General features: G+C 35.8%; 1 protein-coding gene across 1 annotated transcript in view; it reads left to right on the forward strand.

Moving 5' to 3' along the window:
- DOCK4 (dedicator of cytokinesis 4) overlaps positions 1-14,635 on the forward strand; it is a 262,389-nt gene that overhangs the window by 205,448 nt on the left and 42,306 nt on the right. Inside the window, 5 exon segments of the mRNA XM_019474045.1 lie at positions 5,442-5,517; positions 7,925-8,025; positions 8,694-8,752; positions 10,902-11,050; positions 12,621-12,706. Of these exon segments, the coding sequence (XP_019329590.1) occupies positions 5,442-5,517; positions 7,925-8,025; positions 8,694-8,752; positions 10,902-11,050; positions 12,621-12,706 (471 nt within the window).

Raw genomic sequence — 14,635 nt, forward strand, 5'->3', positions numbered from 1 at the left:
TTCCCCGGGGTGTTGAAAAGCACAGAGCCACAGAGTAGTACCTTTGCTAGAATTGTCCCAACCCAAAATCTGTAGGTGCAAAGGGAGGAGCCTAGAGGCAGGATGAGAAATTAGGGCACTGCCTGCACCACCGACAGAAGCAGTTGTGAGCCATTCTCCCTGACCTTCACTTGATGAGCCAGAGTGCTTCCAATGATCTGAGACTCTTCAGGATTGAAGGCAAAACTTCTTGAACTCTTTATTCCTCCGTTCATGTCTAAAACGAAGAACTAGAAGGTCTAGCCCATCTTTTTAAGAGCATAATCAAGTAATCCATTAACAGTCTGGATCTTTTCTAACTCCTGCTTCCCAGGAATAAAATGACTCTCATGTTTCCTGTGTCAGACGGCCACCTTCCCCGCTGTCTGGGCTTCAGCCCGAGAAATGGCAGCTAATCTGAAGGCAGCGTGTGTCTGGGGAGCTTCACCCATCACTGCAGTCACATCGCCAGCAGCGCTGTCTTTTCCCTCCCCTGTCCCTAGAGTGATATAAAAATTCAAGCTGGTATTTACAGACAGGTATTCCCCTGTCTGAGCCTAGGGAAGAAATGAGTCCTAGCAAGGATATAATCAGGTAATAAGCCTTTCCTGAGGGGAAAAATAATTTCATTTTTTCTCTTATTTATATATGCAGAACTTCAATTACCTGAAAGATTTTTAGGTCTTAAAATGCCATAATTCTTACAATATGTAATATTTATATATAAAAATATTGCTGCCCCTGGCTTCTAGATTTTTTTCTTTCTTGTTGCAGTGTTTTCAACAATTATGTAGCATCTGATATGTGGATACTGTCTGGGATAAAAAAGCCCCAGAAGATACTGTGAGCTCAAGGAGACAAATCTGTAACTGTCCAGAAATTAAGATACTTCACGATGAGGCATGCATGATCTATAGTTCTGAATGTCCGGATGCCCAACATAAAAAAGTATTAATGGCTAGCATTATAAAACTACCAAGTGACTTCCAAAATTTGAGAAATAAAGTAACATTAAAAAAGGCAGACTTAGCACTAAAGCAGAGAAATAGATCTTTTTTGAATTGTGTTCTGTGATGGAAGGAGAAGACCATGTAAAAAAATCCTTAATGTTTATTGCATCTAAGGGATAGACTTACTTTCTACATCAACTAGGTAGTAAGCTAGCTTGCTGGCCCTCTAAGCAAAGGTTCTATTTGTAACTGCAAATGAACACCATATAATATAGAAAGATGTCTGAATCAGTTGCCTAGCGCCAGAGAGGAATCCAAAATTCTATAATAAAATATGTCAGACAAAAATTGAAGCTTCTGGATAACACCTTCATAAAGTCTCTGTCAACTGAAAATCACTGTGTAATGGTCACTGGCTTAAGTTACCCTAAGGTTTGGAAAAGAATCACTTATCTAATGCTTTAATTGGCTGGCATCTTTTGAGACCATTTAACAGACTCAGCTGAACTCCAGGTATGTCATGTTTCATTAACAATTGAGGAGGCTTTTGGAGAGCAAAGTGAGTTTCCATTACTTGCTGAGCAAAGGTTTGATATTTAAAACATACTATGCCTATGTATTATTGAACAATGAACTAACTTTCCACTGCTTTTGGTATGCAAGAAGCTTTAATTTTAAAGGTCTCTGTATGATTAACTATGTATATCCTTTCAGCATTTTGTTGAATGGGAGAGATGCTAGATCATCCAATTCTCAATTTGAATTTTATAAGCATACAAAATGGATGTGTGAATATTGTTATTTATAGTAAAATAATTGATCTGTAAAGTAAGATTTACTATAGTGTGTTGCTTATACTAAAATCCCAGATGTATCTACCGACAGTTGGGCATAGGGACTTTAAGCAGAGAATCCTTTTGGTTATCTAATTCAGTACTGACTGAAAGACATTATTATTATTATTGTTGTTTAAAATGTAACTCAAATGGAACACACAGTAAAGGAAGACATCAAATTAGCATTAGTTTCATCATTATGGCTGCTTTGAAGAATCCTGTTAGCTCCCATGGTGTGGGAGTCTGAGACTCCTACAATGAACAAAAATTCTTGCTTTTATGTAATACGCAGTGTTGCTAACAACATTCTTGCTTTTATGTAATACAAAATGTTGCTAACAACTGAACCTGACATTCAGTCTGTCACAAAAAGCATATATATACATGGGTATAGATATGAATAAGTTTATATACATATAACAATAGATATATACACATATATGTGACTAGGTTCATTTCATTTATTTATGAAATATGAAAGAAACTTTTTTTTTTCTTCAAACACCTCTGTGCTTGGAAAGATTTCACTCTGAAATAGCAAAGGATGAAATGAGAAGCTAGTGTTATACGTTTGTCCCATATCAGAATGGAAAAGAAAGCTTTCATTTTCTATCGTTGGCTGCCCAGGCAAAAACCAGGTTCCCAGAGCACGGCCCAGGCAGCAAACCAGTTGTTGAACTTCTGGGGGTTGTTTTGGATTTTTCAAACAGGTTATTGCCCAAAGGTTTTCTGTGAAAATTTGATGGAAAAGCCACTCTGTCAAAAATGGCCTGACCGGACCTTGGGTTAGCATTCTGTATATGAGCTCAGAATAATTTAGTAGATAAAAGCAGAGGTTCTTCTGTAAAGTCAGTGGTTGCGAACAAATTTGTGGCAGGTGGTAAGAGGAAGAAAAGCAAGTCTTGTCACAAACTCAATGTTTTCTAGTTTGATATTCAAATGGATGTAAAATAAATGTTGTTGTTGTTTTGAAATCGTTGGCTGGGAAGCAACTTGGAATGTGAGTATTGTACCAGATCAGGCAGCTGTCCATCTGTCCTCTGGCTGCTGTCTCTGCTTTGTGCATTTTTGCTTTTTTTTATAGAACCTACATTATTTGTAGGAAAAGAGGAAAGAGAACCCCCAACCTCAGCAATGTTTTCTGTCCTACCTGATTTTAGTTTGTTGTGGATTCAGAATAACAGGTTGTGGATTAAAAAAAATGGCTTCATCTTTCCATGTTCAGTCTGATGTTTTGAGGTTTTTTATCTACAACATATACTCTCTCACTCTACAGACCCACATTTTATCAACAAATCCGTATCGTATCTTTGGCTTAACAAATAAATCAAACCTGAGCTATGCAGGTTGTGGTAAAAAAAATGGCTTCATCTTTCCATGTTCAGTCTGATGTTTTGAGGTTTTTTATCTACAACATATACTCTCTCACTCTACAGACCCACATTTTATCAACAAATCCGTATCGTATCTTTGGCTTAACAAATAAATCAAACCTGAGCTATGTTGCCTATAGCAAGAAATACCTGCATTGCAGTTATTGTGTTATCTCAGGAAAATCCTGGAAAAAATGTTCTAAAAATTGCATTTAATCACCTTCTCCTAAGAATTTAAGCAGATCTTTCTCTTCAGTTTTACCTGCCATGGAAGGAATGTGGCAAGAAAGGAATTGTCTCAGACATAAATAGAACAATGTAATGTAAACTTGGCAATATGGTTGCAGTTCTTGAGATCTTGTGGAATTTTCTCTTGCATACAATTTTTCAGAGATTTATTACTTTGGCCTTAGGTTGAAATTTTACATAGCAATAGTTCTGATGAACCGATCCTTTCTATCAGAACATCTTCCTGAAATATGTGAACTATTTCCATTTTGTGAAACATATGGGCTGTAAATTCAATCATGCACAATAACAAGAATGACAGGACTCTCTTTCTTACCCATGCCTTGATTCTTAGCTTTGCTTATATTACACTTTGTTAACGTGACACTTTGTCTTCCATGCTGCAACAGGGAGTGCTGTGCATACACTGTAACTCCCCGTTAGTGAAAAAGTGTGGTAAACTGTACAGATGAGTGCTAAACACGGAACACTACTTAGATAGAAAAACTACAATATAATTGTTGAGAAAATAGTATGTATGAAAATTATATTTGAGCAATGGAACTAGAACGAACGAAACTTGAGAATCAAGCAGTGTTCTAAAAACAATCTCAGTCTTGGCTGTTACAGGTGTTCAGACACATCAAACCAGAAGGTAAAGTTTGGCAGGGACAGGCATTTTAAAAGTAGAGAAATGGAAGCAAACATTTGAACTACTAATAAGCTAAATGATACATAGCCGTTTGGCATTTATAAACTTGAAATCTGTCAAAAGTGCCAGAAGAAAAAAATAATTTATGTCCTAGGTGGGTTGATTAAGGTGTAATTCTTCAGTGTTGTGAAGATGAAAAATATTATACCCTTAAAATATATGTATTACTATTACTATATTTAATAAAACATATTTTGTCTCAGATGCATTGCAAAAATAGTAAAAAACGAAGTCCAAAGTATGGAAAGGGAAACAAATTTTAGCATTGTGACAGCATACAGGTCAAGAACCATGTTCAAAGAAGTACTAGATGTATTAATAGTAGATAGATGGCAATTAAATGAAATGTGTAGATATAACCTTTTTCTCAGAAGGTCTTTAAACAGTTGATTGTTGTAAAATACATGAGTATAACAGCGAAAAGATCATTCTATGTTTATCTTTTTTCCTCCCCCGTAAGCATCCACTACTGACTACTTTCAAAAAGAGTTTAGTGGTTTATATGGATTTTTAGTTTAACTAAATATGTTGATAGACACAAGTGCTGCAGAGGTTAGCTTAAGGGTTGAACCATTGAAATTAATTATATTTAAATAATCTTTAAGGATGTTCTGTTTCTGTAGATTACCAAACATGGTTGCTACAATGAACAAAGCTGTCATTGACCCCTGGTGATAACCACTGCGAAAGGATTTTGGTCGTATATATTTATCTAAGATAGATTAATGTAATTCAGGCAGGTGTCAATGTAGGGCAGTGTATATGACTGTTCGCAACATACAGAATAGAGATCTTTAGATGCAGATCTTTCTCGCAGAGCTCATGCAGTTTTGCATTTATCTGTTGTTATCAAAAAGACTGTCCATAGGGCTGTCAATATTGTATATTGGTAATTACTAGATATTTTATACTTATTATCTGTATGCACGTATTTTCAGTACCGAGAAAGCTGAAAGCGAATTGCCCAACTGTATATATTCGTGCTAGTAGGACAAAGTGTGTGTTAAATCTGATATCAGCATTATTTGCAGAACAAAATTTATGGTTTGTCTTTTTGATCAATTATATTCTTCTATGCAGAACATCTGCTTTCAGCACACATTCTTACATCATACCTATTTTTATTTTTTTTTTCTTAATGGGCATGTTTTCTGTCAATAGGTGCTGTTAGTAATCAGATATTTGTATAAGTTTAAAATGTAGTATTTAATGCCACCGTACATGCTACATCTGTTTCTTCACTGAAAAATTGTCTGGCTCTGAGTATTAAATATGAATTTCCACTTAATGAAAACTACTGTCTTTTTCATTCTTTTCTTCCCAGTGTGATCATTACTACAGTCTTGTACCTTTCGGATGCCCTTCGTAAAAACTTCTTAAATGAAAACTTTGATTACAAGGTAGAGTAAATGTGTCTAACAGAAGATAGATGCAATAGCTGCTACATCATCCTGTGGCTTGGTTGTTTGTTACTAAACTTAGCTCCAGCATCTAAACAGATAGAACATATACTAAATCAGCAATTTCAAATGCTCAGAGATTAAGTTTTTTCTTAAATACAGGGCTGTCTTAAAAATCAGGAGTCCTGTGGAGGACAAAGTGTGTGTTAAATCTGATATCAGCATTATTTGCAGAACAAAATTTATGGTTTGTCTTTTTGATCAATTATATTCTTCTATGCAGAACATCTGCTTTCAGCACACATTCTTACATCATACCTATTTTTATTTTTTTTTTCTTAATGGGCATGTTTTCTGTCAATAGGTGCTGTTAGTAATCAGATATTTGTATAAGTTTAAAATGTAGTATTTAATGCCACCGTACATGCTACATCTGTTTCTTCACTGAAAAATTGTCTGGCTCTGAGTATTAAATATGAATTTCCACTTAATGAAAACTACTGTCTTTTTCATTCTTTTCTTCCCAGTGTGATCATTACTACAGTCTTGTACCTTTCGGATGCCCTTCGTAAAAACTTCTTAAATGAAAACTTTGATTACAAGGTAGAGTAAATGTGTCTAACAGAAGATAGATGCAATAGCTGCTACATCATCCTGTGGCTTGGTTGTTTGTTACTAAACTTAGCTCCAGCATCTAAACAGATAGAACATATACTAAAAATCAGCAATCAAATGCTCAGAGATTAAGTTTTTTCTTAAATACAGGGCTGTCTTAAAAATCAGGAGTGCTGTGGGTTTTTTTCTTCTTATTTTTCTTTTTGTTATTTCAGCCTCTATGTTAGACTACTTATTCAGGATTTTTGCATAGCAATTTTTTGGGTTATAGAAACTATTTTATTATTTGTCTGTTATTTTGGAGTTATCGCAGAAAGGAAAATTATTCCATTTTTGAATCGATGCAAATTTATCAAAAATATGGGTTTACATTCTGTAATTTCTCTCAAGACCAATTAACATGCTGTTATTTCAGCCTCTATGTTAGACTACTTATTCAGGATTTTTGCATAGCAATTTTTTGGGTTATAGAAACTATTTTATTATTTGTCTGTTATTTTGGAGTTATCGCAGAAAGGAAAATTATTCCATTTTTGAATCGATGCAAATTTATCAAAAATATGGGTTTACATTCTGTAATTTCTCTCAAGACCAATTAACATGCTGCATAAGTAAAATTAGAAAATTATGACACTGCATGATGAATGTAGTTAAAGATGTTAGTGAGGAGCTCATATAGTGAGATATGGCACCTATGATAAACCGTGAATTACGGAATGATGCTTTTAGGATTCACATGAGAAGACCTAGGAATGCATCTGAAAAGACCCATTCCCATGGAAACCTGAATGAATATTCTGCCCAACCAAGAGACATTAGTCCAATTGCTTCATCATAAAAAGTGCAGAATTTCCTTCCTACAGAAGATAGCGAGCTCCGTTGACTTCCAGCAGAGTTGTGGGTGCTTCTCTGAAAATCCAGACTCCTGTTGGAGAGATTGGCAGGAATGCAGATTTAGCTACTTGACATAACTGGGCATGAGGAAGCCTATCCTCTATGAAGTTCCACAAGTGCAGAGGCTAAAGCTGATAAAAGAATTGCCTGTAGACAAGGCATCTATGTTCCTTAAACTTGCTTAGCAATGTTATTACTATCCTGCAGAACTGCAGTGTCTGGAATAGGGCTCCCCCTACACTTCTTTCTTCCTCCTGCCACGGAGCATCTATAATTGGGTTATAGGTAATATATAATATATAATATATTAATGTATTTTAAATTTATCTTTAAATCTTCTAAGTAGAAGATTCAACATCTGATTCATAAAGCATGTGCACAAAACATCTGTGTATTTGCAAGTTGTTAACAAAACCTGGCTTCGGTTTTATCTGGTGAAGCCGACAGCAAGTGAGACTTGCAAATAATATTATAAAGTAGGATGGGCCAGAGAATGACAATTCTGTTATGTGATAGCTTTTGAGGAGTCAGAATGTTTTGGGTTTTGGACTTAAAGGCATAACTTTTTGTAGTCTTCTATTTAAATATACCAAAAAAACGTTTCCAAATTTAGAAGGTAAGGTTTTCTGGTTTGGAGGGATGAAAAAAAATTATCTGCAACTCTGAAACCTTTACATTTAAGAGATGTAAAATATGTAAAATAGATGTATTTCTGCTGAACATTTTGGGGTTGGTGAAAAGTACATTTGGATGCAAAGAAATTTAGTCAAAAACAGTTTGAGTACTTTATTAGTTGAGACTGAAACAAGTGATGTGATTTGAAAATTTGCATCTTGAGTGGCCATAAAATGGTGGTACTGAGAAAATGAAATAACCAAATGCCATATGCTTATTGTAGATATGGGATTCCTACTTTTTTCTTGCTGTCATTTTTATAAACCAGTTATGTCTGCAACTGGAGATGTTCACACCTTCCAAGAAGAAAAAGGTTTTAGAAAAGTAAGTACTGCTGTCAGCTTCTAGAAAACTGTAATAGATCAAACACTTCTCAAAATGCAAGGCATGGGAGGTTGCAAAAAGGCCTACCAAAAAGATAACGGTAACAGTATTTCCATTGACTAGAACGAGGGTTGGCTCTGGCCCTTTGTATAGGTCTTCAGAGCTGATAGCAGCCTTCGTAGAAGTGCCCAAATTGGTTTAGATATTGGGAGCAAAATAGCCATGTTGTAGCAGTGCCAACACTAATTTCCAGGTCATACATAAGTTGATTCACACTGGTTCAGGTGTTTCTGCCAGGCACTGCACTGTTGTCTGTATGAATTAATTGTATTTCTTTAAGCTAGAGTAAAACTGTTTGTTCTCAGAGAGAGAACTACATCATATTACTGCAAAACATAGCTTTTGCTTCACAGCTCTGTTACTGATGTATAGCATTTAGAAAGAACTGATACTTTTGACGATATTGCAAATAAACCTGGGTTTAGGAACCCGGTTGTAGCTGGGTACAATGGAAACAGCAAAGACTTGGAAGAAATCATCACTTTTAAAGTATTTTTTTGTGGACTACAAATGAGACATTTCATTTAACAATGTCACATAATGGCATATGAACTTGATTTTCTTAAATGGTTTTTCACTGTTTTGCTCTATTTTTTAATACATTGCAGATATGGTGACATGCGGGTAACAATGGGATGTGAAATCTTCAGCATGTGGCAAAATTTAGGTAAGTAATTAAACACATCATCAGTAGCTCATAAAATGAAAAACAATTATTATTTCTTCACCTATTAAATACACTTACCAGGGATAAAGGAGTTGTTCATAATTAAGTTCACATGAAATCTTGCTTCAAGTTTAGGAAAACCCTAGTCATCTGTAGTTCCCTTCTTTATAGCTAAATTCAACTTTCTAAGCCTTGATACTGTATCTGACCTATCCCTGTTTCTTCAAGGAGAACCTAAAGAACGCCATCAGAGAAAAATAGAAAAGAAAGTACTGCTCTTTTTGGGCAGAATTATGATGCCTGGAAATATACTTATGTTCACAATTTTAGTTCTGTTGCCAAACAGTTTAAGGAACAGACATATATCTTAATTCTGAAGCTCTCTTGAGATGCTGGCTTTGCATCAAATCTTCCCCTAAGTCCTAGTTGCACTAAAATATAAAGGCATAAATGAATCAGTGACTGATGTGTAAATGACACGTTGGACAACACGAGAAGAATATATGCTTGGATATAAACTTAGGAACATTTTTATATTTATAAGCAAAACCTGTGCAAAGTGTTTGAAAGTATGAGCCTCAGAGAAATGCAATTAAATGCTGTTTGGGAAGAAAAATCAAAACTGAGTAGAAGACTTGGACACTACGTTTGTCATCTTCATATTTCAGTTATTCAATAGTTCACTTCATTAAAGGGCTCATTAAAGACATGAAGACCATCGGTGGTTACTGAGATACTGTAATTCTATAAATCTTTTCCCCAGCAAGATATGTAGTTGTAAAAAACTGGTCTTTCTGATAAGCCTGTACTAGAAAGAGGAATGTTCAAAATAAGAAATATTTGCTTATTAATATCTTCCTGACGTTTGTTGTGTAGCATATTTTACTTATTTACAGTATTTAGTATTGCTTACTCACTCTAAGGCCTACCTCTGAATTATTTGGATACATGATGGATATTTCTAAACTGGTGTATCAAGGATCCACTCCTGGGTCCCATCTCCTTCCTGCATGCTAGGGTAAGACCTTAGTGTGCATCATCTCCCCACTCACATTGTTTTCTGCTGAAGGGAAACCCAGTATGCAGGCAAGGAGGGAATCACGATGCCTTTCAATAGGGGCGAGTTCTGTGCGGTACAATATGGAATTCATCTGGTAATGTGTCCAATTAAATACTGTAGTCAGGATATTTCATATAATTGGTGTTATGCTAGTCAGCATTTTACAGTTCTCTTAGCGGTAAGAGTCATCATAAGCCTTGATCCTTGTACAGTCACCTTGCTTTCATATGGATATGCATCCCAGCATGTTTCCAGCAGAGGGAATTCTAGATTTCCTTTGCACAAACACAAACACCAAACAGAGCAGCGGTCAGGGGTTAGTGCCCACTGGAATATCCAGAGGTAGGCTGGGATGGAAATGAATTCCCAGCTTGGAAAGTCAGTGCATCGTGATTCATAATCCCCCTATTCTGAAGATATCAGAAGTCTTACACCTGGAGAACTGAAACTAAATGGTCAATCTTTACTGTATGCCATTTCTAGCTTTCCTGACAAGAACTTAATTTTGTAGTTTCTGCTAAGTAGAATATGGTGAGTTAACGGAAGCTGTTTTAGCCCTGATTTTAAAGCGAGTTGTTTTGAGAACAGCTGAGTCACACCTTCCCTTTCCTGCAGTCAAAACATGTACTTCCATTTCTGTACTCACAAAACTAAAGGGAGGTAAAAATCAAAGTACTTACCTCTTTTTGATGAGCATGTAATATCAGACAGTTAACCATTTTGTAAACACAAGAATGTAGAGCTTAGAAACCAAACCATTCCTGTGAAAAATAAATGAAATGCTCAGAGAGGGCTTTGTCTCTGTTCTCCTTCTGGAAGACTAACTTGGGATACAGATAACCTACTGTCACTTCTGAACTCAGTATTGTGTAATAAAATCTGATAAATTATGTTGGCCTTATATTCTTCTATTGTCTACAGCTTTTCTCTGCACTTTTTGGGCTTAAGAAATAGCCCATGCTGTGATGGACATGAGATAAAAAATCTACAGACATTTAGAGTGCTATTTTTTAATTCTTCAGATAGTATTTGGATTGCTTGATAGCTCACAGGACACCCAATTCACATTCAAGTTCATTTTCATTTTAGGGGAACACAAGCTTCACTTTATTCCAGCATTGATTGGCCCCTTCCTGGAAGTGACCTTGATCCCTCAGCCAGACCTGAGGAATGTAATGATTCCCATTTTCCACGACATGATGGACTGGGAGCAAAGGCGGAGCGGCAACTTTAAACAGGTACTGTACGTGAAGCTGTTTATAAAACAGGACTGAAATTCAGGCACTTCAGAGAGTGCTGGTCCCAACCATTAGTGGTTCAGGGTGGAGAAGGTAGCCGCAACATTATACCTGTTGGAGAGGAATTACCAGGGTTTTCCCTTTTTACTCTCTGCAGGGGTAGTAAGATTCTCCGATTAATGCTATCATGTCAGTAATGTAAGATGAGGGATAAAATCCATGGCCTGCTGAAGTGAAGAACAAAGCTTGAGTTGTCTTCAACAAGGTGGATTTTGTTGTGGTGGTTTTTCATCTCTGCTTTACAGCAGTACAGGCAACTGGTTAGATAGGATTCAACTAGCTTCCCTTCCGGTTAGTATGAAAAAAGATCAGATGGTCCTTCTGAGGAATGTTCTTCTGTAAGGATCCAAGTATTCTTGCTGCTCAAACACCTTCTTAACGGGCTAGGAAGGAACGACCAAGTGTGCCATCTGCTCCCACAGCTCCCACTCAGTTCTTTCAGACTGCCTCAAACCATTTCTCATTGCCCTCTTTCCTGCTGCTTCAAACGAAGGAAGGCAGAAGTATCTGAATTACTCCCAGGCAATCATCATGCTTAGGGTGGGAGCTGTATCTGAAACACAAAACAAACTATTAAGAACGGGGGAGGGCATGTGATATAAGTAGGTAGCTTTTCACTATCAATATATAAGCTTATTGTTAAAAATCACCATAGAAGTGTTAACAAACAAGGAGCGAGAAGGAGAAAATCCACTTGTTCTGCTTCTCTGTTTTCAGCTTGGGTTTAAATGTAAATTGTAATAGATTTATTCTCTAATAAAATATCTTGACAACAGCTTAGTTTCTTCCCTAGATTTGTGGTTGCTAATATATTACTGCTAAAAAGGAGGTTTGAAATATTAACACACCGTGTGGCCTCACCTCTGTATTTTTTATAATCAATGCACTTAAAAATATGCATTGAAGGAGTCATTAGGCACCAGATATGTTCTGTAAGTTTCTTTGATAGCTAATAGGTAAATCCAGCAATTTGGATTTCTAACCAAATACACTGGCAGGTAAGGAGGGCTGGGAAAGTAAGTCTGAGCCCCCAGGTGTTCTGAACAGTACAGATATTTATAAAAATTAATTTATAAAGAGTGGGGTGCAGCTCAGAAAAGATGATCTTTTTACTGAAGTCTAAGAAAATGGCTTGTGCTTACAGCCCTGCAGTGAGAATTCAGGCAATTTATTTGGGCTGTGTGCTTTTTGTCTGACTCCATAAATAGATAGCTGCCTTAGCAGCAGCAAATGCTACTCAGCCTGTAGTTTTAAAGTCACGTTGCTCAATTTAAATTAGCTCCCTCCCTCAAAAAAAAAAAAAAGCCAAAAAAAGAAAACCCCACAAACCTTGGGAGTGATAACAGCTTCAAAGAGATGAAGTGACTTGTCATCAGATTTACATGATTGACCAATAATTCTAAGATATGCATTTAGCAAAGTCCCTTACATAAAAACAAATCTTCCCTCAATTTTCTCTAATCTCATTAAAGGAAAAAGAAGCTGCTTACACCACACTTATATGTTGCAGGTGGAAGCAAAACTGATTGACAAACTGGACAGCCTAATGTCGGAAGGTAAAGGTGACGAAACATACCGAGAGCTCTTCAACAGTATGTGAGTAGTATGTTTATCTTACGTTAATTCCTTGAGTTCAGTTGGTTGTATCAGATGCTAATGTCATTGTAGAGAAGTAATGCTTAAAACAGTTGTGAATCTCGTTTTTTCTTTTTTTTTTTTTCCTGAAAATCTGAGGAATAAAACAGTTTATGGTGTTGCATGGCATCGGTAAAGTCTGGCTGTACTTCTTGCATACAGCTGCAATTGGGAAAGGCTAAATCTGTTATATCACAGAACATTCTCCTTCTCTACCTACTAATTTTAAAATCAGAAAAGCGAGAAATGCTTCATAATTGCATAGGGTGCAGGGAGAGCTCAAATGGAGCATTTTGAAAACAAGGCATGAGAATTCAACAAAAAACTGTTTAATAAGTAATTTTCTATTGCCAGAAACTTGTGCTCATCTGTGCAATGTCACTTGTTGATTTCTTGATTGATGTATACAATTTTATTTATTCTGATAAGAATATTTCTTATTTTCTTTTATAAATTAGTTGTTAAGCTTTTAGTGTATTTTAGTAAATGACATATCACTGAAATCTAATAGGAAAAGCTAATAATAATGGTGAAGTCCCTAAGGTTGCCCGTAAGTTTTCCCATTGACTGAAATAAATGATTGTCACAGAGTACAGGTACAAAAAAACTAACTGAACTCTGTCTCTGTTGTTCCTCAGAACTCAGTTCCACCTAAGTGGAAGATTTCACTTATTTCTGGTGTGTTTAGTAGGAAATGAATTGTTCCTCTTCAGGATTCCAAGCTGTGTACTCTTCAGTACTATTAAACACCTGATCTTTTTCTGTTTATATGGCTTCTTAACCATTCCTTCTTCTTTAAGTATTAGTTTTAGCTCTGTTGTCTTTGCTTAAGTAACAACATTCAGATCTCAGTGTCTGTGAACAGCAAACTTATAAAAATCTGTAATTGTACTGAGTTGAAAAAAATAGAGTTCCTAAACGTTTGTCATTTACAGAAGCAAAAGTGGGTAGAGAGATTAGGCAGAATATTATGGAAATGGATGAATAATAGTAAACAACAGTACAGTGTGCTAAAACAGAACTTTCTTGTAATCATTCATGTATTTTTTCATAATCTGAGTAAAGATAATAAAAGGTAAGCTAATTTCAATATTTTAGTAACACAGTATTCTAACTTCAAAATTAAGTCATTAAGGGAAAAGCTCTAATTATAAAATGAAGTCTGAATGCATTCTCATGTGCAAAAACCATCAGGATGTCTGTCACTGAAATAACTTAAAATTCTATAAGCAAGCATATTGGTATGAAATATAGTTCCTAATTTTTTCTACGGTTTTGAGTTAGATTTAAACTGCGGGATGTTAAACAAGATACAGTGAAAGATGGTGAGAGCCTTTTATAAATCTAAATGCTGAAGACATAGTCATAGTAATTTAAATTGCAAAATGTCTCACAGTATCAGTATACTTGTTGTTTCTGTTCTGGTATAACAGAAGTTAAAACTAAACTCTTTGGGAAATTTCAGAGTAACTGCTCAAGTTCACTTCCAGCTTAAGAAAAAACAGTATTTATCATTAGTTTTTTATCTGAGTTTGATTTGACTCCATACATTAACACCTCTTAAGAGGAGAGCTTGCAGAAGATACTAATCTAAAATGGAGGGTGACATAGTGTTCTAGGGTATGTGAAGGAAAATGATTAAAATCAGATGGACGGTTTAGGGAGCTGAATCGAAGGGACAGGGTCAGTTAGCCTATGATTTCTTTCTTTTATTTCTTCCATGGGTAATTTAAACTAAGCAATATTAGAGTGTCTTTAGACAGTGCAAGAACGCAGACTTGTTTAGACTGAAGTGACAGAGATGTGGTATGTACCCAAGGATTGTGAAACAGTAATATAGTTTTGCAGCGAGCAGTGGTTTTGTTGTCTTTAATGAAAGCAAATGTTATA

Source organism: Aptenodytes forsteri, unplaced genomic scaffold, assembly GCF_000699145.1.
Source record: "Aptenodytes forsteri isolate BGI_AS27 unplaced genomic scaffold, ASM69914v1 Scaffold166, whole genome shotgun sequence".
NCBI lineage: Eukaryota > Metazoa > Chordata > Aves > Sphenisciformes > Spheniscidae > Aptenodytes > Aptenodytes forsteri.